Here is a 24,288-nt window from a genome sequence, read left to right on the forward strand (position 1 = left end):
TGGACCGTCATTGCTCCCCTAATTGCCATCAGCATAACAGGCAATAACTAACTAAAGACTAGGTTCTGAGACTTCAATCAATATCGCCCTTAGTCTCTACAGTTATTGATGAAAGCTTGAACCTGATGTAAACTTTTGTGCTCTAAGACATAACAAAAGCAAGAGGATGTTGGTATTCATGAAGGATATGTTTAACAGAAATCCATCAATGGCTACAGTTCTATCAGTGGATGGCCATCAGTGATATCTGAATGCTTGATATTTCACAGTAAAGAAGGCATTATGAATAGTACACCCCTTTGCAATAAGCTCTGAGAACCAATGAAGAAATTTATGATACAGTATTTCTGGAACCATTTATTTTCACCAGAATGAATGGACTACTATTGGGATATGAAACAATGCCTTGACCCTATCACCTTGCCAATGTCTGGTTTCACCAAGGTAAAGAATTGTAAACTTGCAAATGTGAAAGATCTTCATGCTGGGAGAGCTCAAGGCAATTGGAGACAGTTGCTAGGAGTACTGATTTATGCCCGACAGATTCCTCATAACCTAATGGAGTTTGATGATGTGACAGACACAAGTGCTGTCAGGTAAAATGGATTCTGAGCTGACAATGAAAATGGCAATGAACTTATTTTTGGACGCACCATGCTATGAAGGAATAAATTATTTTGATCCTGTACTTCTATGCTGTGGTTTTATTTCCAGCAAAGGCATTCACCGTCAACCTCAGGAGCAGATGTCAAAACACCAGGATGCATTAGTCTCATTTCCTGCATGAAGTATAAGCCTTCCTGTGAAACACACTAGATCAAATGTAACAGCTTTAGTCTTGTACTTCTGAAAGATGTGCATTTATTTATCAACATAAAAGACCTTCAAATCATGTTACAGGACAAGACAGTTTTAAATTAAAATGAAACCAATTTCCTTGTCCATTCGTCCCTCCCCACTGATCTCCCTCCTGGCTCTTGTCCCAGCAAGTGGCCTAAGTGCTGCACCTGCCCATATACCTCCTCCCTCACTTCCTTTCAGGTGAGGCAACACTTCACCTGCAAATCTGCTGGCATCATCTCTAGTGTCCGGTGCTCCCAATGCAGCCTCCCCTGCACTAGTGAGACCCATTGTAAATTGGGGACCTCTTCATTGTGTATCTCTGCAACATCCACAAGTGAGATTTCCCAGTGGTCACACATTTTAATTCTGATTCCCATTCGGACATGTCAGTCCATGGCCTCCTCTTTTGCCAAGTTGAGGCCATTTTCAGGGTGGAGGAGCAACACCTGGTATTCTGTCTGGGTAGCTTCCAATCTGATGGTATGAATATCAATTTCTGCTTCTGGTTTAAAAAAAAATTCCACCCCCTGCCTTCCTCTATTCCCCACTCTGACCCTTTACCTCTTATCATTTGTCTATTACTTCCTCCTGGGTCCTCTTCTCCTTCCCTTTCTCCTATGGTCCACTCCTCTCCTATCATATTCCTCCTCCTTTAGCCCTTGACCTTTCCCACCCACCTGGACTCGCCTATTATCTTACAGCTAGCCCTTTGCCCATCTTTTTATGCTAGAGTCTTCCCCTTTCCTTCTTAGTCCTGCAGAAGGATCTCAGCCCAAAATGTTGATCATCTATTCTTTTCTGTAGATGCTGACTGACCTGCTGAGTTCTTCCAGCATTTTGTTTGTGTTGCAGCAGTTATTTCAGTCCAAATACTCGTCCTTCTAAGTTGGTGCCATTTATTAATACACTAACACCTTCATGATGTTGTAGTGCTATTGTGTAGCTGTCATTTGCCGGTTAGAGGGATAACCCCTCCAGGTAGAAAATGGGTTGCCATGGCAGCGATTATTGTGATACTACTACAGCTGGAATTTGGAGTTCAATTCTGCCACCATCTGTATAGAGTTTGTACATCCTCCCCATAAATGCATGGGTTTCCTCTGGGTGCACCTGTTTCCTTCCACATTCCAAGGATGTACGGGTTAGTGGATTAATTGGTCATTGTAAATTATTGTACAGTTTGGCTAGGGTTAAGTAGGTGGGTTTCTGGGTGGTGCAGCTCATTGGGTGGGAAGGGCCTGTTGCATTCTGTATCTAAATAAAATAAGTTTTAATAAAGATATTAGATGCCTTGAAATTGTCAACCATGAGCTTTAGCCCTCGGAGGACTGGCTACGGATATGGGTCATTGGCAGGGGAAGTGCTTGAGAGGTTCTGCTGCAGGGGAGACCCTGAGGTCCTGCCAAATAACAGGACACTCTCTGTACTATCATGGAAGTAAGTAGACAACATTGTTACTCAGACTGCAATCGCATCCTGACATCCTGTTTCCTCTGCTCCCCAATGGCTGCAGTGAGTCAACTCTCCATCCACGCAGTCCAGCGGTCTGCTCGCTTGAAACTGTCTGTTACTGACACAGTTGCTGGGCTCATCTCCAAGTGAGTGCTGGGTGTGATGGAAGCAAGGATGCAGCCAGTGGCGCCCCTTTTTTCCTTTGCCCCTGCCTGTCCTGGTGACAGATTCCTAAGGCTCAGTTACGCAGGTGCATCTGGTGCCTCCCTAGAAGCAGACACAGCTCCATTTCCAGTGGTGTTTCCTCAGCCTTGCTGGTGCCTGACTTAAATAGTGCATGTCATGTGACTGTGTATGTGAGCTCATTTGGGTCTAAGCTACACAACAAGATACTGGACTAAATATTCTGCAATTCAGATTGTCTTTTGCAGCCCAGACTCTGGGATGCACTGCCTGAGAAGGTTGTAATGGCAGACATTTCAGCAGTATCTCCAAGGTTTAGAAGGAAAGAGACTAAATGCTGGTTAATGGGATTAATATGGATAGGTACTGATGGTCCAAGTGGACATGATGTCCAATTGAGTTTCTGTGGTACACGACCATCATCAAGCATCCCAGTGTGCATTCCCTTGTATTTTTAATCTAAATGGCTCCCTCTGACGGTGCTCATTGTTTCCAAGGCAGTTCAAGAGCATGGAAAGCCTTCTAAACAGTTGACACAGTGTTTCTTCATGCACACCTGCCTGGCATTTGCCCATTAGTGCCAGATCTGTCTCCTCTCATGAAGTGTACCACCTTTACTCTGCCAACCCCTTGCAGTGCCACTTGCTGAACTAGTGTTTTGTTGGGTGGTCACAATGTTGCTATGTTCTTTGCACCTTCCCATATCCTGAGGTGATGGTTCCTTCTCCTACTGATACTCAACACAGGGTAGTCGTAGTTCACGTCACCCCGTCAGCAATTATTTTGTAAAGATGAGGATAGAACATTCAGCATGGCTTTAACAGTCTATAATATAATTTTTCACTTACTAAATGTAGCATTCCTTAAATGTAAGAAATGTCCAAAGTTCGTATTGGAACACTTTGCTCACCAGATGGAAGATCGATGCTACTCTTTCTATAACTTACTCTTGTCCCTAATGAGTCTTAGAATTGTACTGTTTTCTTTTGAAATGTCTCTAGTGAAATGACTTCATTGTATCTGCCGGATAAACTATGCTCTGGACAATAATTCCTAATGAACTCACAGTGACATTCATTGCTGACGACTTGTAAGCAAAGATAAATGCTTGTGTTTTCTTACTCTTTTATCCAGAATATATGGTCCACAAATCTCAGGCATTTGTAAAGCTGGACATTAACCTCACCTTCTCTTGATAAACGACAAGCCCTTTACATTTTCCCATAGTTAAAATATATCTAGCCCTCCACCAGATACCTTAAAGAATGCAGTTCCATTTTAACTGTATAATGTTGTTCCCAACGAATGCTTCCACATATTTTTAAATTTGTTTTATCTTTGGTATGTGGGAAACAAGGGCAAGGCCATCATTTAATTTCCAAACTCGAGAAAATGGTAGGTCACTGCGTCATAATGGTGGAAGTACTTCCACATTGCTGTTGGGTACAGGGTTTCAAGATTTAGATCCAAATGACAGTGAGGATGTGGTAATGAGTATTAAATTTGGAATGATGTATCGCAGTAGATGCCCTTCTTCCTCTGGGTTGCAGATGTCTCAGGCTTGGGACTCTGTGGTGTAGATTATTCAGGTAACTGTATGGTGTGCTGGTGGCAAATGGAATGAATGTTGCATGTGGTGGATGGGGTGCCAGTCCAGCAGGTGATTTTGTCCTGCATGGTGTTGTGAGTTCTACGTTAGTGATGCTGAGGATGAAAAGATTGAGAGTCTTATGTTCTTAGGAATGAACATCACTGGTAGTCTGTCCTGGTCTAACCACATTTATGCCAAGGTCAAGAAAACTCACCACTGCCCTCTGCTTCCACAGGAAACTAAAGAAATTTGGTTTGACCCCTTTGCCCTTGCCAATTTTCATCAATGTACCACAGAAAGCATGCTATCCAAATGTATCACAGCTTGGTATGCCAACTGCTCTGCCCATGACCACAAGAAACTGCAGAGAATTGTGGACATAGCTCAATACATATTGGAAAGCAGCGTCCCCTCCCCCCCCCCCATAGGCTTTTGTTTATATTTCTCACTGCTTTAGAAAGTAGCCAGCATAATTGAAGACCCCACCCACCACAGACATTCTCCCTTTTGTATCTTCTGGAGTGGAGAAGAAAAAGACGGAAGGCACATACCACCAAGTTCAAGGACAAATCCTATCCCACTGCTACAAGTGCATTGAATATTTTACTAGTTTGATAAGATCTTGACTTCACAATTTACCTCATTATGATCCTGTTGCATTTAACTGTAACACCTTATTCTGCATTCTGATAGTTTTATCTTGTACTTTCTCAATGCACTGTTATAATGAATTGATCTATATGGACAATATGCAAGACAAGCTTTTCATTGTACCTTATGACATTAACAAACCAAATTACCAATTTACTGTAAGTGTTCTGTGGCCCTGCTGTTGAACAAGTTTGGATCCTCTGTCTAATTAGAATGATGTGAGATTACTAATTGCAGTAGACTGCAATGGTTTTAATGCCCTGCCCATCTGAGAGCTGCCAGGTGTGTTCTGTTCCCTTTGGCAACCCTGGTTAGAGAATCCTCTGTAGGAGGATCAGAAGCTGTTTTCATGGTGATTGTGCAGCGTGCAATCCCATCAGTGCTCCACTGGAGAGCTGTAACTGAAATGGATAAATGGGTTAAGATGAAGTTAAGCAGAATATCTTTGTTGGTTTGATCACCTCTGATGCACCATAAATAACTCTCTGAGACGTGAGGCGAGGTATCGGCTTTTATTGACTGGAAGAAAGAACAAGCAGCAATTGACCACCATGCTACACCCGGGAGACTGAGGGCTGGGCTCAGGCCCCAATCGCCTTTATACCGGGGTCTGTGGGAGGAGCCACAGGAGCAGTCAGCGGGGGGGGGGTGTCCATACTGGTACATGTAGTTCACCACAACCTCCTACTGCTGAAACCATTTCATGACTATGTTCTTCAGGGCCATGGCTGCTTAGCCCTGGCTGGGAGGAAAGGAAAGTCTTCCAGCCAGACATGGCATTCCTTGCTGCTCTCATTGCTTCTGCTCAAAGTTTCCCAAATGATCAATGATCACTGATTCATTGAAAGAGAAGGCATAATATGGACCAAAGTTTGGGAAAATTTCAGAAACTAATAAGGGAAGAGAAGATAGATTGAAAGTAAGTGAACATGAAAAACAAATGAAGACAGTAAGAACTTCCGAAAGATAAATATAGCTAAGGTAAACATTGATTCCATAGAGACTGGGGAATTAATGACAGGAAATAAAGGAAATGATTGAGATTTTGAACAAATACTTTGTAACTGTTTTCACAGAAGTAGGTAGTAAAGCATATTGAATTCTTCCAAATCCCAGTTGATTTGGAAACTCTTACCTTCCCCTACACTCACGCGCACAGACTAACATGCAGTGTTCCCATTTGGGGAAGAAGGAAGGGACGTAGAAATCAGCAAACGACAGTGCTAGTAAATGGATTTGGGAAGTGCTGGAATCCATTAAGGAGGAAAAAGTAAATTCAAGGTCAGTTGGATTTGTTTTTTGAAAGGGAAATTGTGTTTGACAAATTCATTATAGTTCTTTAAGAATGTGGATAAAGGGGAACTGGGAGATGTTTATTTGCATTATATATAGATATTTGAAAAGTGTGTCTTGAAGTTAAAAAAATATGGTCAAAACCAAAATTTATGGCAATAATGTTAATATGGCACAGATTAAAATAGAAAATGGTGTTATTTTCCATTTGAGAATCTGCAATTATTGATGTCACTAGATCGCAGCTGGGGCCTTAACTATTTCCTTTCTGAAGTAAACATTAAATATACTGCAGTCAGATTTGCTGATAATACAAGAGTAGATGGAAAGGCAAGGGATGCAGATAGATAAAATGAGTGGGCAAAGATTTAATAGAAGGAATAGAACACGTGGAAATGTGAAGTGATCCACTTCAGTCTCAATAAAAAAAACAGAGTGTTGTATGAATGGAGAGATGCCAATATCCAGTCTGCATTTGGACCAGTGGGTTGTGGACTTCATCACAGCATTATTCAAATACAGTCCAACCTGCAGATTTCAGAGAGGAGGGTGACATGCAGGACTTCCTCAAAAGTTTATTATTGAAGTATGTACTGTATATGTCATCATATACATCTTTATTGAGATTTATTTTCTTGCAAGCATTCACAGCAGAACAAATTATATAATATAATGACTGAAAAATTACATACAAACAAGCACTGACAAACAACTGAAGTGCTAAAGAAGACAACCATGCAAATAAACAAATAAATAAATAAATAATGAGCATGAGTTGTAAACTGCCTGAAAGGTTGTGAAAGCAGTTCTAAGTGAGATTATTCATGCCGGTTCAGGAGCTTGATAGTTGAAGGGTAGTAACTGTTCATAAGCCTGTTGGTCTGGGACCCAAGGCTCCAGTTCCTCCTTCCCAATGGCAGCAACAAGAAAGAGAGCATTCCTAGATGGTGGAGGTCTGTGATGATGAGAGCATTCTTCTGGTCATCTCCAATTCTTCAGCTATCAGAAGGTCAGATGATTGCACAATATTCAATTCTATTTGTTACTCCAGCAAATCAACCAGTTGATACTTATATGGAGTAACTGGATCAGTTGTGTAAACACCATATCGGATCAGGGATTGGGGATCCTGGCATGAGTGAAAAGCCTGCAACCTTTTTTTTTGCTCACTGTTAGGCACATCAAGAGCATGATGAGTCACTCTCCACTTGCCTGGAAGAGAACAGTTTCAGCAATGCCCAAGATCTCAGAGCCATTCAAGACAAAACAATTGATACGGTTGACATCCACCCCTTGCCTATTTAATCACTCCGAACATCCATTCCCTCTGCTATCAGTATTCAAGCTGTAGTGTGTAGCACTTATAAACTGCAGTCTCTGTACTTGCCTAAGTTTCTCCACTAACATCTCGCAAACCTGCAACTAACATCAGGGATATCAACAATGGTGGCATGTGACAAAATCACCAACTGCAAATTCTGTTCTCAGTCACACATCATCCTGATTTTGAACTACACCTTGTTCCTTCAATGTAGATTAGATGTCCTAGCAACAGCATTGTAAGAGTACACTCATGTGAAGGCTGGCAATGGTCCACAAAGATAGCTCCCACTGTGAACCTTTCAGAAGAAACTTGGGCATTTCTTACCCTGCTTCACAAATATGACCCAAATCTGAAGATGATATTGGAGGACTTCAAGGTAAAGAGACACATAACAATCAGGAATTCTCTGGAGACCCACTTGGCAGAGTCTTCTAGACCCAGGATACATCACATTTTTATATCCAAAAGATCAAATATAACAGCAAGTGATTCAAAACATTTTCAATAATTACAACGACATTGGCAGATTCAAAAGTATTGAGGTAAACATTGCTGCCGTTGAGTTGTGTTTCTGCAATTGGGGGCACCTCTGACTGTATAAATATCTTTGCTAGGACTAAGTAATTCACAAGGATGATTTGAAGCTTTTGGGGACAGAGAGCCCAGACACCCAAAATTAATGCTGTGTCAGCTGGCTCTCTTCAGTACACAAATGTCCCCACTCTACCTCTTGTCATGTTTGATCTGCTAAGTGACTACATCAGTCTGGTACGTAAACTTCCGTGAACTCAGCCATAAGGGTGCGAATAAATTAGCCATAGTTGTCTGGTTTAATGTAGATCAGTGAACATAACCTCACTGTTTGGTTGATGCCTACATCTCGTGGTCAGATCACTTTATGGACCATGTATCTCTCTTGAGCAGTGAACCCTCTGCTGTGGTCCAGCAGCCTCTGCTCTATAGACAGTGCTATTTGTCTGCAAAGCTGTCATTTACACTTCAGATTGATTACTGCTTGCAATTTGCATTAAGAACTGAATATTGCTTTTGTTTGGATTAATATTCATATAATTCCATAACTCATGAATCCCTAACATCATCTCTTTGAATCTGTTCCCACCCCGATTCTTGGGCCATTTGCAAATAAGAAATGTTTATCTCTATTTATCTTCTGGCAAAACATGTCAAAATTGTGAATACCTCTGCCAAGTCTCTGCTCAACTTTCTTTCTCACTTTTTTTTTCTTATTTCAACTAAGATTTTGGCTATGGATCAAAACCCACTCCCACCTACTCGGTAACATTAAATATTTCCAGGGTAACTTCAAGTAGTGCCATCTATTCATGATTTAATTGTTAACAGTGCAAGCAAGGGACATTTGCCTCATCTGGTATGAGATAAACTGGGAATGAAAAGAAAAGCAATTGCTTGGAAAACTGGTGACTCCCCCTGCACCCCCATTTCCATTCCATCAATTTTATAGATCCTCTCTTAATCATAATTCAGAACTTAAAATTGATCATTCTTCTACTTGTCTGATTCTGCTACCTCCTTTAACCCACCTACTTATGTTGCAAATGTAAGATTCCAGGTACATTTATTATCAAAGAATGTATAAATTATGCAACCTTGAGATTTATTTGCTTACAGCAGGGATAGCCAACCTATGGCGCATGCGCCAGAATTGGATGATTAGAAGTGGATGATTAGAAGTGGCGCAATGAACAGTGGGAAAATGAGTTCTTATTTATAGCGGGTCCGTCAGGAAAACCATTGTGCATTGTTTGTGAAAACACTTTTTCACATAATAGAAGACATGATCTTAATAGACACTATAAAGCAGAACATCAGACTGAAATAGAAGGAAAACTGAAGCTAGTGCTTGGGTCTGAGTTACGGAAAGAATATGTGATTAAGAAAAGGGAAGAAATCAAAAGGAGAAAATATATTTGTTAAAAGTCTCATTAAGTTAACTAATGTTTATCTTTTTATATTAAATCAATATATCATGTAAAATGCTATATATGTCTATATTAACATTTTACAAGAATTGAATGGGGGTACAAGAGTTTTATGGCGCATCTGAACTTATGTGTGAAAAAATTGACGCATGGAATGTAAAAGGTTGGCCACCCCTGGCTTACAGGTACCAGAAGTACCATCAAGTTACCACAATTCTCAGAATTTTTTGCACTAATTCTGGCTTATTATCTTTCTTGTTGCATGAGGAAATAAATGTAAAGCTTGCTACCTTTGAAATCTGTTTGAAATCATTTTGCATGGATGTACAAGTACATTTGTAGGAGTCATCAGTCACCTAAGAACACATAGAATGGAGCAGAAACAAGATAGATACTTTATTGATCCCAAAGGAAATTACAGTGTCACAGAGCATAACAAGTGCACAGATAGACAAATATACAAAGATTAGAAGAGAAGTAAGAAAGAATTTTTAAAAAGTTACCTCAAAGAGTCTAACAGGAGGGGGTCATTCTCCGGCTCTAGGTTGACTCATTGTAGAGCCTAATGGCCAAGAGTAGGAATGACCTCATATAGTGCTCTTTGGAGCAGTGCAGTTGGCTTAGTCTATTACTAAATGTTCTCCTGTTCAGCCAAGGTGGCATGCGGAAGGTGAGAAACATTGTCCAGAATTGCAAGGATTTTCTGGAGGGTCCTTTGTTCTACAACAACTTTCTATTTGACTCCTATTTTTGGCTCCAGTTTGACTCCTTTAACAGACCCAGCCTTTCTAATCAGTTTATTGAGCCTGTTGGCATCACCTGTATTGATGCCATTGCCCCAGCACATCAACACAGATTGTACTGGCAACAGCAGACTGGTTGAACATGTGAAGGGTAGGCCTGCATACTCCAGTGGACCTCCATCTCCTCGGTAAGTAAAGGCGACTCTGGCCCTTCTTGTACACGGCCTCTGTATTGGTGCTGCACTCAAGTCTGTCATCCAGGTGTATTTGTAGGTCCTCGCCACATTCACATCCTCACTGTCAATCATAACAGGGAGCAGTGCAGGCTTAGTCTTTCTGAAGTCCATCACCATCTCCTTTGTCTTACTGATGTTGAGCTGTAGATGATTCAGCTTGCACCATTCAACAAAGTCCTCCGCCAGGGCCTGTATTCATCCTCTTGTCCCTTTATACACTTGTCCCTTTATTGCTGAGTCATCAGAGAATTTCTGCAGATGACATGACTCAGTATAGTGTCGAAAGTCTGTGGTATACAGGGTAGACAGGAAGGGAGACAATTCAGTCCTCTGTAGGGCCCCTGTGCTGCTTATAGCCATGTCTGACACAGAGCTCTGAAGTTGCACAAACTGAGAGATTGGCAAATAAGGGAGAAAGATTTGTCAAATGAGAGGATGGTTTAATTGGATTCAGTGTTTTGCTGACAAGGACAGATACAATAATTTTTGTTTGGTTGTGGAAGTTTGTATTGCATTGGGAAATTGTATGAAATTACAACAGGCAAGCAAGAAATCTATTCTATTTCCAACTGAAATTAATACTTTATTGCATTACAAATATGAGTTCATTTAGTGATATATTTGGATAGGGAATTGAAGGATTTTGAGCTCCACAGAGATGAATAGATATATTTCCAAGTTATTATACATGATCTGTAGTTGATAATCCAGATTGCACTGTACCCATACATGTGCTAGACTTGTCCTTGCAGGTGGAAAATGCAGAGTTTCCTGTTAGGGTTGAAGAAGCTCTGTGATTTGCTCACATACAGTATATTTGGCAGATGGCATGGAATGCAGGCTCAGTGTGATGGACAGTTTTCAACTTAAAGGCTAAATGCCCTGATCTCACAGGTTGGGTTTGTCCCCTATAATGTCAGGCTTTTTGAATTAGGGGTGTACATATCCAGGATAGTGATGGACAATCTCACATCCTAGACTAAATTCTTACTTTCAAAATACTTGAAAGACAAGAAAAGCAAGCACAACTCAAACAGTACCTTGAGCTTGGTCTACCTTGTACTAATTGCACAGCTAAGCATCAATATCTTTTTGATTTTAATTTCCAATAGAATTTGATTCCATTCAGTCCAAAAAAAATCTATTGCCATGGCCTTAAATACATAAAATGGCCCAGCTTCCTCAGTTCACTTGCAAAGAGAATTACCATGATTCATGACTCTAGGAGAGAAGTAATTTGCTTTTCATTGTCATAATGATGGTACCCTCTTCTATGCTTCCATATTTCCAGTATCTCAGTGAGGGAAAATATTGAGACTGATTTACCTTCAGATAATGTCCAGTTTACTTACACTAAATCACTTCAGTCTGTCAAAATTGGCCCCTCGCCCATTTAGTATCTTTATTCCCATTTAATCTTTATTCTTTTACCCTTTATACCAAATCTTAATTCCCTTCCCTTGGACAACATTGGTGCGTGGAGAGGGGAGACTTGCAGCATGGGCAACTGCCGGTCTTCCTTTTTTAAAAAAAAGTCTTGCCCAGGCTTGTGCCCTGGGAACTTTCCAAGGTGCAAATCCATGGTCTATCGAGACTAACGGAGGCCTACTACTACTATACCAAATCTAGTGGATTTATGATCACTACTACAGCGATCTTCTTGCACTGGTGCTTCTTCCCTCTGTCCATTTAATTTTTTTTAATCTTAAATTCACCATTGTTTCCCATCGCCATGTCTTGTTGGGTTTACTGCAATTAGTCCAGAATTCTTGACTAATTACTGCAATTCTTCATTGTAGGTATCTCGATTTTCCAAAAAAAATGTAAGCCTGCACTTATCCAATGAATTTCACACCTCTTGCTTGATATCCAGCATATCTGAATGTAACTGAGATCCTTCTAATTAGGACAGGTGATCAATGATTCCTCTAATTTGTAATGACCAGTGTGCACACAAATCTTGTGCAATTTTTTGCCAAGTGACAACGACCTGTGTGCAGTAAATAATTTCTTCAATAAATATGGTATAAATAAGCTAGTTCAAAAATCGGCAGACAAATCATCATAAATTCCACATTGTCAACACTGTGCACATCAGAAACCAGAAAAGGAAATGTGATTCTGTATGATCGTGAAATGTACTTAAAATGCCAATGAGGTAGAGGGTGATGACCTTTTGTGCACAGTTTAAATTCCTTTGTATGTGAGTAGCAAAAAATGTGTGCATGCACATGTGCATACCTTATACGGAATAGTAGTGATGAAGAGTTCAAAGACTTGATTTTCTATGTATGCTCTACAGAGTGTGACAATTACATTGGTGCTGCTCAGTCTGACACAGCAGGCGTTAAATCAGTGTTACAGAAGAATTGACGTAATCAGCTACCTATTCTGCACCACTCTGTTTGCAAGTAGGATGAATTGTGCTTCGAATATGTCTTTGCAATTTGCAGATATAATTCTGAGTCAGAATTGGGTTTTATTATCACTGTCTTGTATGACGTGGAATTTGTTGCTTTGCAGCTGTAGTACAGTACGAAGATGTAAAATTATTTTAAATTAGTGCAAAAAATTAATAATGAGGTAGTGTTCATGGATAATTCAGAAACTGCAGAGGGGAAGAAGCTGTTCCAAAATCATTAAGTGTAGGTTATTATGCTCCTGTATCTCTTTGCTAACGTGAAGAGGACATGTCCTGGATGATGAGAGTCTGTGACAATGGATGCCATCATCCTGTGGTACAGCATCTTGAAGCCACCCTCAGTGGTGGGGAGAGTTCTGAGATGGAGCTGGCTGAATCCACAATCTTTTGCGGCCTCTTGCAATCCTATGCATTAAAGTCTCCATATAAGGCTCTGATGCAACCAGTCAGAATGCTGTCCATGCTACATCTATAGAAATTTTCAAGTGTTTTTAGCGACATACCAAATCTCCTCAAACACCTAATGAAGTAGCGCCACTGGCGTGCCTCCATGATTACATCTTGGAGATGTTCACACTCAAAAATTTAAAGCTGCTCACCTTTTCCACCGGTCACCCCCTCAAAAAGGACTCTCCTGACTTCCCCTTTTGGAAAGACCACAATCAATTCCTTAGACGTTGTTGTTGAGTGTGAGATGGTTGCTGTGACATCACTTATCCAACTGATCTATCTCACTCCAGGATGCCTCCTCCTTGTCACCCAAGCACTTACCCACAAGAGTGATGTCCTTCGCAATTTATAAATGACATTTGAGCTGTGTGTAGCCATAAAGACAAGTGTAGTGAATAAAGTGGTGGGTTAAGCACACATTTTGATGTACACCTGTATTAATTGTCAGTGAGGAGGAGATGTTATCACTGATCTGCTCTGACTGTGATCTCCCAATGAAGAAGTTGAGGATCTGGTTGCAGAGAGAGGTGCAGAGGTCCAGGATTTAAAGCTTGATCATTAATACTGATGGGTAATTTTGTGAAATACAGAACTGCAATTGATAACCAGCTGCCTGACTTGTGCTTTGCTGTTGTTTCGGAGCTCTAAAGCAGAGATGGATTGCACCTGCTGTAGCCCTGTTTTGGTGGTAGGCGAATTGCAGCAGGTCCAGTTATTGCTCAGGTAGGAGTTAATTCCAGCCATTCCTTGCTCAGGTAGAAGCTAAGTCTAACCATGGCCAACCTCTCGAAGCACTTCACTATGGTCGATATGAGAGTGACATTACAAGCGATGTTGTTGAGGTATCCCACCCTGTTCTTCTCAGGCACCAGTATAATTAATGTCCTTCTGAAATGAGTTGGAACCTCCAACTGCTGCAGTTGAAAATGCCTTTGAACACTCTCTCCCGTTGGTTGGCACAAGCTTTCAGTGCCCTGTTGGGCCTGAATGCCTTGCAAGGGTTCAACTTCTAGAAAGGTATTCTGAAGTGGCATCTGAGACAGAGATCACAGGGCCACCAGGTGCTGTGGGGACTCACATAAGTGTAGTGTTATTTTTCTTTTCAAAGTGTGTATAAAAGGCACAGAGCTCATCAGGGATTTGAAGCATCACTGCCATTTAACCTGCTGGAATTTGCCTTACAGCAAGTTAAGGCATGCAAACCTTTCCACAGCTGTTTTGCATCCGATTATGGATCTAATTTCACTTAGAGCTCTCTCTTCATTGTCACAATCACCTTCAGTAGATCATAACAGGACTTCATGCAGAGTTCTGGATCCCTGCCATTGAACACCACAGATCTAGCCCTCAGCAGAATGAAAAATTCCCATTTCATCCAGAGCTTCTAGCTTGGGAAGACTCAGTATGTTCTCAATGGCACACACTCCTCCATGCAGGTCTTGATGAAGTCAGTAATGGTCTTGACATATTCAGATCCAAGTATGAATCTCTGAATATAGAAAACATAGAAAATCTGCAGCATAACACAGGCCCTTCGGCCCACAAAGTTGTGCCGAACATGTCCCTACCTCAGAAATTACTTGGGTTACCCATAGCCCTCTCTTTTTCTAAGCTCGATGTACTGATCCAAAGGACTCTTAAAAGACCCGATTGTACCACCTCCATCACCGTCGCCGGCAGCCCATTCCATGCACTCGCCACCCTCTGCGTTTTAATAAAAAAAATCCTGCCCCTGACTTCTCCTCTGTACCGACTCCCCAGCACCTTAAACCTGTGTCCTCTTGTGGCAGCCATTTCAACCCTGGGGAAAAAGCCTCTGACTATCCACATGATCAATGCCTCTCATCATCTTTTACACTTCTATCAGGTCACCTCTCATCCTCTGTCGCTCCGAGGAGAAAAGGCTGAGTTCACTCAATCTGTTTTCATAAGACATGCTCCCCAATCCAGGCAACATCCTTGTAAATCTCCTCTGCACCCTTTCTATGGCTTCCATGTCCTTCCTGTGAGGCAACTGGAACTGAGCATGGTACTCCAAGTGGGGTCTGACCAGGTTCCAATATAGCCGCAACATTACCTCTCGGCTCCTAAATTCAATTACTCAATTGATGAAGGCCAATACACCATACACCTTCTTAACCACAGAGTCAACCTGCACAGCTGCTTTGAGTGTCCTATGGAATTGGACCCCAAGATCCCTCTGATCCTCCACACTGCCAAGAGTCTTACCATTAATACTATATTCTGCCATTATATTTGACCAACCAAAATGAACCACTTCACACTTATCTGGGTTGAACTCCATCTGCTACTTCTCAACCCAGTTTTGCACCTTATCGATGTCCCGCTGTAACCTCTGACAGCCCTCCACACTATCCACAACACCCCCGAACTTTGTGTCATCAGCAAATTTACTAGCCCATCCCTTCACTTCCTCATCCAGGTCATTTATAAAGATCAGGAAGAGTAAGGGTCCCAGAACAGATCCCTGAGGCACACCACTGGTCACCAACCTCCATGCAGAATATGACCTATCTACAACCACTCTTTGCCTTCTGTGGGCAAGCCAGCTCTGGGTCCACAAAGCAATGTCCACTTGATTCCATGCTCCCTTACTTTCTCAATAAGCCTTGCATGGGGTACCTTATCAAATGCCTTGCTGAAATCCATGTACACTACATCTACTGCTCTTCCTTCATCAATGTGTTTAGTCACATTCTCAAAAATTCAATCAGGCTCATAAGGCATGAGCTGCCCTTGACAAAGCCATGCTGACTGTTCCTAATCATATTATACCTCTCCAAATGTTCATAAATACTGCCTCTCAAGATCTTCTCCATCAACTTACCAACCACTGATTTACTTTGACATTGGTGGCAAGTTATTAGAGACTTACTTAAATTTGCCTGTTGAAAGCCCCATGATGATCAAGATGGCGTCAGGCTGTGCTGTTGGGCTATTGGCAGTCACAGTGCTCAGCAACTCCAATGTCACCTTGAGGTTTGCCAGTGATGGCATTTACATTGCTACCAGGGTGATGGTGGAGAATGCCCACAGCAGATAGTACTGATAACACATACAAACAAGCTGGATGAACTCAGCAGGTCGGGCAGCATCCGTTGAAAGGAGCATTCAATGTTTTGGGCCCGTACCCTTCGTCAGGACTGAAGAAGGTGGGGGGAGGATGGAAGGTGCAGGTGAAAAACCAATCAGAGGAAAGATCAAGGGGTGGGGGAGGGGATAGGCCGGAGAGTTGAAGAAGGAATGTAAGAGGAAAGCACTATGGGTAGCAGAAGAAGGCAGAATCATGAGAGAGGTGATAGGCAGCTGGAAGAGGAGGCAGAGAGGTTCATAACAATTACTTTTCTAGAAAGTGGATGGGGAAGGGAGAGGAAGGGAATTACTGGAAGTTGGAGTATTCGATGTTCTCCTGCTGAGTTTATCCAGCTTGTTTGTACGTGTTGATTTGACCACAGCATCTGCAGTGTACTTTGTGTTTACTGATAACACATGATTGCCAGATTGTCCAAGTCGGGGAACAGGACTGAGACAGAACTGCTACATCTATGCCCCATGATGAGTTATTCATGAAATAAAAGCTGCCACCTCTTCCTTACCTGATGCCATCATCTGGCGAATCCCTATGTTGTGTCCAGAGTGCTGGGGGATGGATGCGTCTGTGAAGTAGAGGACACAACAACAGACACACGCACATTGAAGGATGAACTTGGCAGTTCAGGCACCATCGATGGAGGGGCATAAGCAGTTGGAATAAGCAGAATGGTCCTGATGAAGGGCCTATCTGAAACATTGACTGGTTTATTCCCCTCCATAGATGCTGCCTGAATTGTTAAGTTCCTCCTACATTTTGTGCGTGTTGCTCAAGATTTTTGGCATCTGCAGAATCTCTTGTGTCTAGAGGACTCAGCAGTCCTTGATATCTCTACTGCAGCCTTGCTCTGAGGTCAGATTACAAATGTGACTCACTTTACTTCAAAAGCAGCAAACAGCCCATTACACCTTTCAAACTGTTGTGGCTATATTAAGAAGAACTCTCTGCCATTCTGTCATGGACTGGGTTGGTTAGACCCAAACTAATTTGAGTGACCAGGAGATGTGGGAATAAGTCTACAAGCACAACAAAGTAACTTACACCTAATAATAATCATAGAACAGAAAGCACAAATAAACCACACTAAATACAACGTGGTAAATTACAAAGATTTCAGGGCTCACGATTCTCAGCCACTTGATTGCCACCATCGTTGCTGACTTGATTAAGATCATTGACCATAAGATAAAGGAGCAGAAGTAGGCTATTGGCCCATTGAGTCTGATCTGCCATTCAATCATGGGCTGATCCAATTCTTCTAGTCTTCCCCACTCCCCTGCCTTTACCCCATACCCTTTGATGCCCGGCGAACTCTGAATTCTGACTCATGCAGTCACCCTGGGTCCATCTGAGGCACCTACTGGTTGTGATTCTTCAGTCCAGCTAGAACCCTAAACACCAGGAAAAAGGTACATCAAATAAATAGGAACAACACACCCAAAATGTTGGAGGAACTCAGCAGATCAGGCAGCATATATGGAAAAAAGCATAGTCGACATTTCAGGCCGAGTCCACAGGCATTGAAGGACGCACAAAAACAGATAAACTCTTTGGTTTTTTGTCCTCAGCATGGTTTCTTTCATTCAAGCAACTTGAGTCCATCAACAGACATCCTCATACCACTTGCGTCTTGAGGCCAAGGAAGACTAGCCACTATCAGCAATCATTAGACATTGACAAGTGTTTAACTTATACAGGCACCTTGACACCTTCCTTGCTGTGAGTTCAGTTAGTCACTTGCAGCTGTTCAGACTTTCATCCAATATTTGAATGTACCATAATACACATTCTGCTCTCCTCCCCCAACTCAGCAAGCTCACAGCAGAAGTCTAAAATCTCACTGATCAGCTTAATCAGCTTATGTAATGAGTTTTTACCCAGAAATTGGAGCTTTATTCAGAAATAGACATGGTGCTTTCTTCCCACAACCACTGCAGCATTTGGAAAAATTCCAGCTCATTGTATCAACTGAACTGGAATTCATTGGCGAAGTAAGTATTGAGCAGGGGGTGAATATGATACAATGATGGGAGACACTAGTTCTGTAAGATGATTACTTAATTTCATCACAATGAGGTTTAATATCACCTGCTTATGCTGTGAAATTGTTTTGGGGCAGCAGGAAAATGCAATACATAATAATAGAGAAAAACATAAATCGCAGTAAATATATATATATATAATAGTTAAATAAATAGTGCAAAAATAAAAATTTAAAAAGTAACAAGGTAGTGTTCATTGGTTCAATGTCCATTTAGAAATCAGATGGCAGAGGGAAAGAAGTTGTTCCTGAATCGCTGAGTGTGTGTTTTCAGGCCCCTGTACCTCCTCCCTGATGGTAGCAATTAGAAGAGGGCATGATCTGGGTGATGGGGGTCCTTAATGATGGACGCCACCTTTTTGAGGCATCACCTCCTGATGATAGACAATAGGTGCAGAAGTAGACCATTCGGCCCTTCGAGCCTGCACTGCCATTCTGAGATTATGGCTGATCATCTACTATCAATACCCGGTTCCTGCCTTGTCCCCATATCCCTTGATTCCCCTATCCATAAGATACCTATTTAGTTCCTTCTTGAAAGCATCCAGAGAATTGGCCTCCACTGCCTTCCGAGGCAGTGCATTCCAGACCCCCACAACTCTCTGGGAGAAGAAGTTTTTCCTTAACTCTGTCCTAAATGACCTACCTCTTATTCTCAAACCATGCCCTGTGGTACTGGACTCTCCCAGCATCTGGAACATATTTCCTGCCTCTATCTTGTCCAATCCCTTAATAATCTTATATGTTGCAATCAGATCCCCTCTCAAACTCCTTAATTCCAGAGTGTACAAGCCCAGTCTCTCTAACCTCTCTGCGTAAGACAGTTCGGACATCCCAGGAATTAACCTTGTGAATGTTCGCTGCACTTCCTCTATAGCCAGGATGTCCTTCCTTAACCCTGGAGACCAAAACTGTACACAGTACTCCAGGTGTGGTCTCACCAGGGCCCTGTACAAATGCAAAAGGATTTCTTTGCTCTTGTACTCAAGTCCCTTTGTAATAAAGGCCAACATTCCATTAGCCTTCTTCACTGCCTGCTGCACTTGCTCATTCACCTTCAGTGACTGATGAACAAGGACTCCTAGATCCTAGATGATGCCTTGGATATTATGGAGGCTAATACCCATGATGGAACTGACTAAGTTTACAACTCTCTGCAGATTCTGATGAGTGACATTAGTTATGTAAGAAGATTATTTAATTTTATCATTGCTGGTTGAACCTGTTTCTCAGCTCTTGTATTTGAATTTGATCCACTGTATAAAAGTCAAATGTATGTTGGTGCAACAACAACTACAACTTCCATATTAGCGAAGGCGTCAGAAAATATTTATTGAAGGAACTGAAGTTTAGAAAGGCATGTAATGACATAGGTAGGAAGTTTACAATAAAATATTGATTCAAGTAGTAAGGAGTTAAAAGAGATGTAAATTCTTGAATGAAGCTGGTGTGGTTATCTGGGAAGGCTTTATTGTTAATTACTGGATTCAGAATGTTACATTATGTCTCAATGGTCCATATTCCTGGATATTACAGCTTCAGAAAGAACTGGATATGGGATGCTGGAGTAAATTCTAATTGAGTCTGATGAACCATGACACCTTTTTTAATCTATGCTTTAAGTCTTTATGCCAAAACTTAAGTTTTTTTTTCTAGATGTAGGTGAAAGAAAAGCAAAAAACACTATAAATTGCAGTGTAATTATATAAAATGTTTCCTTTTTTTAATCAGGATAACTGAAGATGGCATCACACCTACCCTATCCATGAGATCCAGAGCATTGTCAAAATGTTCAGCACCAAAAGGTTAGTTGGTTAAATGTTGTATTTGTGAAAGTAATAACACAGAAGTTATTCTGTTACAGATATAAATTGGAAATAATGCAAATATTGTCTTTCATGTCTTCCATTTCAAATTTGAATTATTTCAACCATTCCAATAATAAGGTAACGCCTGCACAGCTTAGATAGCTTGGCTGTGATGGAAGTGCAGTACAGAAATAGGCCCCTATGCCAACCTTTCTTGCCATCTAAACTCATCCAATTTGCCTGCATCATGTCCTTACCATTCTATGCCTTGCCTTTTAAAGGACCTGTCTATATGCATTTTAAAATGTATTGATTGTATCTGATCCCTCCACCTCCTCTGGTTCCATGTTCCATATATCAACCTAATTCTGTGTTTTAAAAACTTTACTCTCACATTGCCTTTAAAACTCTTTCAAGTCGTCAAGTTTATTGTCATTTCGACTGCTGGTACAGTATACAATAAAAACAAAACAACGTTCCTCCAGGACCCTGGTGCTACGTAAAACAACACAAAAACTGCATTAGACTACAGACCTGCACAGGACTATGTAAGTGCACAAAACAGTGCAGGGCAGTACAATAATTAATAAACAAGACAATAGACACAGTAGAGGACAAGTTACAATATAGTAATAAATTATGTAGATGTCAGTCCAGACTCTGAGTATTGAGGAGTCTAACGGCTTGGGGGAAGAAATTGTTTCATCCAGGTTTAAACCAGTGACGTCTGTTTTGATACCCCTACCATGATTCTAGGTATCATTATCTTTGCCTTTCATAGGTTAATATCCCTGTATCAGGTCAACTCTGTCTGCTTCACCCCAAAGAAAACAGCCTTGCTATATAATCTCTCCTCGTTACTTGTCTTCCAATCCGATTAACATCTCTTTTGCCTTTCCACATTCTTCCTATGGCGTGGCAATCAGAAGCTGAAATATGCGTATTTTATTACTGAGGAGTATTATGGGTTATGGTGATAAACTTGGGGCATGGATCAGTACATGGAATTATGATGGTGCGGTCATTAACAAAAACTTAGTTGAGAGAAGGACAGGAATAGGTGCTTAATGTGCCAGGGTTTTGATGTTTTAGCCACCGGAATATTGAGAAACTGGTAAGCAGACAGATTAGAGAAATGTATAAAAACTTCAAGATTACTGTAGTGGGTGACTTCAATATCCCCATGTATATGTGGGGACCTCCCTAGTGCAAGAGGACGAGATGGGGCAGAATTTGTTTGGTGATTCCAGAAAGGTTACTTAAATCAACACGTAGATAGTCAAACAAGAGAGAAGCCTGTGCTGGACCTGGTGTTAGGTAATGAACCTGGCCTGGTGACTGACCTTTCAATGGGAGAATGGTTAGGGACTGTTTCTGTGCTGTAATTGTTATATGGTTATATAGGAATGGAGGGTTATGGGCTGTGCGGGTCAGTGGGACTAGGTGAGAGTAAGCATTCGGCATGGACTACAAGGGTCGAGATGGCCTGTTTCCGTGCTGTAATTGTTATATGGTTAACAGTGATCACAATTCCTTAAGTTAAGATAGCTATGAATAAGGATAAGTATGGACCTCGCAGGAGAGTATTGACTTGAAGTAGGCCAAATTACAAGAGTATTAGGCAGGAACTAGGTAGAGTTAATTGGGAACGCTTGTTTTTAAGCAAGTCCACATCTGACATATAGAGCATGTTTAAAGACCAACTGCACAGAATACAAGACGGGTATGTTCCAATCAGAAGGAAGAACAAAGATGGCAAGGTAAGGAACTTGAACGGTGAGAGAGGTAGTGAATATACAATGCCTTAAGAATATTCAGCTACCACAACTATTTTTACATTTTACTGTCTCATTTTCTAAATTTAAAATATATTGAAGTAGGATTTTTGAGCTAATTTACAAAACATTGTGCATCATGTCAAATCAAAAGAAACATTCCAAAACCAGTCAGCAGTTTACTGAAAATTAAAAACCAAAGTTGTGAGGCTAAAAGAGTATTCATCCCCTTTGTAATTACTACACCAACTTTCCATAGGTGCAATACCCTATATTAACTCTCCCACTCACCCAATTTGCTGATACAGAAAATAATAATATAAAAAATCAACTCATTTCAATGAAATCATAAGAGTATTGTTAATACCCCTTTCTCAGTAAGGTCCAACAATATGGTAGATTTTCAACAGACCAAACCAAAATGAAGACTAAAGAGCATTCAAGACAAGTCAGGGAAATGATTATAAAGGAGCACAGATCTGTGGAAGTGTGTGAGACCATCTCAAAGTATTGAACATACCTTGGCACTCAGTGCAATCCATCATAAAAAAGAAGTGGAAAAGAGATGAAATCACAGCAACACTGCCCAAATCAGGCCAAACATAGTCGCTGGAGAAGCATGGCACTTCTAAGAGAAGCTGCTGTGACACCAGCAGTCACTCTGAGTGAGCTGCAGAAGTCAGTGGCTGCAACTGAAGATGAAGTTCACGGCTCCACAATCTCTAAGGCCTTGAACAAAACAAACATTTATGGAAGAGTGGGAAGGAAGAAGCCCTGGCTTAAAATAAAAAGCTTATCCTTGCCCATAAAGACTTGGCAAAGTGTCACTTAGAAGATACTGTTAAGCTGTGGAAGAAGGTCTTGTGGTTGGATGAGACTAAAGTGGAAGTCTTGGGGCTCAACAAATCTAATAACAAATTGGGCACATCAGCCAGGTAACACCATCCCTACTATAAAATATGGTGCAGGTAGTGTCATGCTATTGTGATGCTTTTCAGGAGCAGAGACTAGAAATCTGGTCAGGATTGATGGGAAGATGAATGCTGCTAAATACAGAGAGATCCTGGATAAAAACCTGCTAGCCTTCACCAGAAAGTTTAAACTGGGGAGGAAGTTCATCTTTTGGCAGGACAACATTCTGAAGCACACTACCAGAGCTTCGTATGAAGAAAATTGATGTCCTTGAGTGGCCCAATCAGAGTCCTGAGCTTAACCCGATTGAACATCTCCAGCAAGACCTTAAGGTTGCCGTCTGCTGCCACTCCCCAACCATCCTGGCAGAGCTTGAGCAATTTTGCAAAGAGGAATGGGCAAATCTTGCTCCACCAGGTTGTGCAAAGCTAATAGAGACTTATCCCAAAAAACTACTGACTGTAATAACTACAAGAGGTGGTTCAACTCAGTACTGATCAAAGGAGATTTAATACCTTTTGAACTGCTGATGTTTCAGTTTTTGAATTTTTAGCTTTTCATGCTTTGCAATTTTCCTGATTTTTGGGGGATTGTACTGTGAAAAAAGAGCTTGCAATTCACAAATAAGAGTTCTCAGTTAAATTGATCAAAATTCCTGGTTACATAGAAACATAGAAAACCTACAGCACAATACAGGCCCTTCATCCCACAAAGTTGTGCCAAACATGTCCCTACCTTAGAAATTACTTGGCTTACCTATAGCCCTCTATGTTACTAAGCTCCATGTACCTATCTAAATGTCTCTTAAAAGATCCTATCGTATCCACCTTCACCACTGTTGCTGGCAGTCCATTCCACACACTCACCACTCTCTGAGTAAAAAATTTACCCCTGACACCTCCTCTGTACCTACTCCCCAGCATCTTAAACCTCTGTCCTCTTGTGGCAAACATTTCAGCCCTGGGAAAAAGCCTCTGACCAGCCACATGATCAATGCCTCTCATCATCTTATACATCACTATCAGGTCACCTCTCATCCTCCGTCACTCCAAGGAGAAAAGGCCGAGTTCACTGAACTCATCAGGCATGCTCTACAATCCAGGGAACATCCTTGTAAATGTCCTCTACACCCTTTCTATGGCTTCCACATCCTTCCTGTCGTGAGGTGACCAGAATTGAGCACAGTACTCCAAGTGTCCTATTTAGCTGCAACATTACCTTTCCGCTCCTAAATTCAATTCCACAATTGATGAAGGCCAATACACCATACTCATTTATGTGAAGCAAGGGTTGGGGGCTGATATTTTTTGCAAGGCACTGTAGTCAAGAAAAGGGTGTGTATGCAATATTAAGGAAACTAAAATCAAACAGAGTGTTTGAGGATGGTAAAGAATGGAACTAGGAGAGCCAGGAAGGCCACGAAAAGTCTTTGGCAAGTATGATTAAAGAGAACCCAAACACTAAGGAGGGAGCATGTAGTTGGAGACAGAG

General features: G+C 41.4%; 1 protein-coding gene across 2 annotated transcripts in view; it reads left to right on the forward strand.

Annotated features, from left to right (window-relative positions):
• Positions 1 to 24,288, forward strand: part of LOC132394670 (oxidation resistance protein 1-like) — a 513,615-nt gene that overhangs the window by 73,794 nt on the left and 415,533 nt on the right. For both annotated transcript variants that reach the window (XM_059971040.1, XM_059971046.1), the window contains exon 2: positions 20,034 to 20,107. In XM_059971040.1, the coding sequence (XP_059827023.1) occupies positions 20,091 to 20,107 (17 nt within the window). In that variant the 5' untranslated portion in view covers positions 20,034 to 20,090. The remainder of the gene's footprint in view (positions 1 to 20,033; positions 20,108 to 24,288) is intronic.

This window comes from Hypanus sabinus, chromosome 1 (assembly GCF_030144855.1).
Source record: "Hypanus sabinus isolate sHypSab1 chromosome 1, sHypSab1.hap1, whole genome shotgun sequence".
Classification (NCBI taxonomy): Eukaryota; Metazoa; Chordata; class Chondrichthyes; order Myliobatiformes; family Dasyatidae; genus Hypanus; species Hypanus sabinus.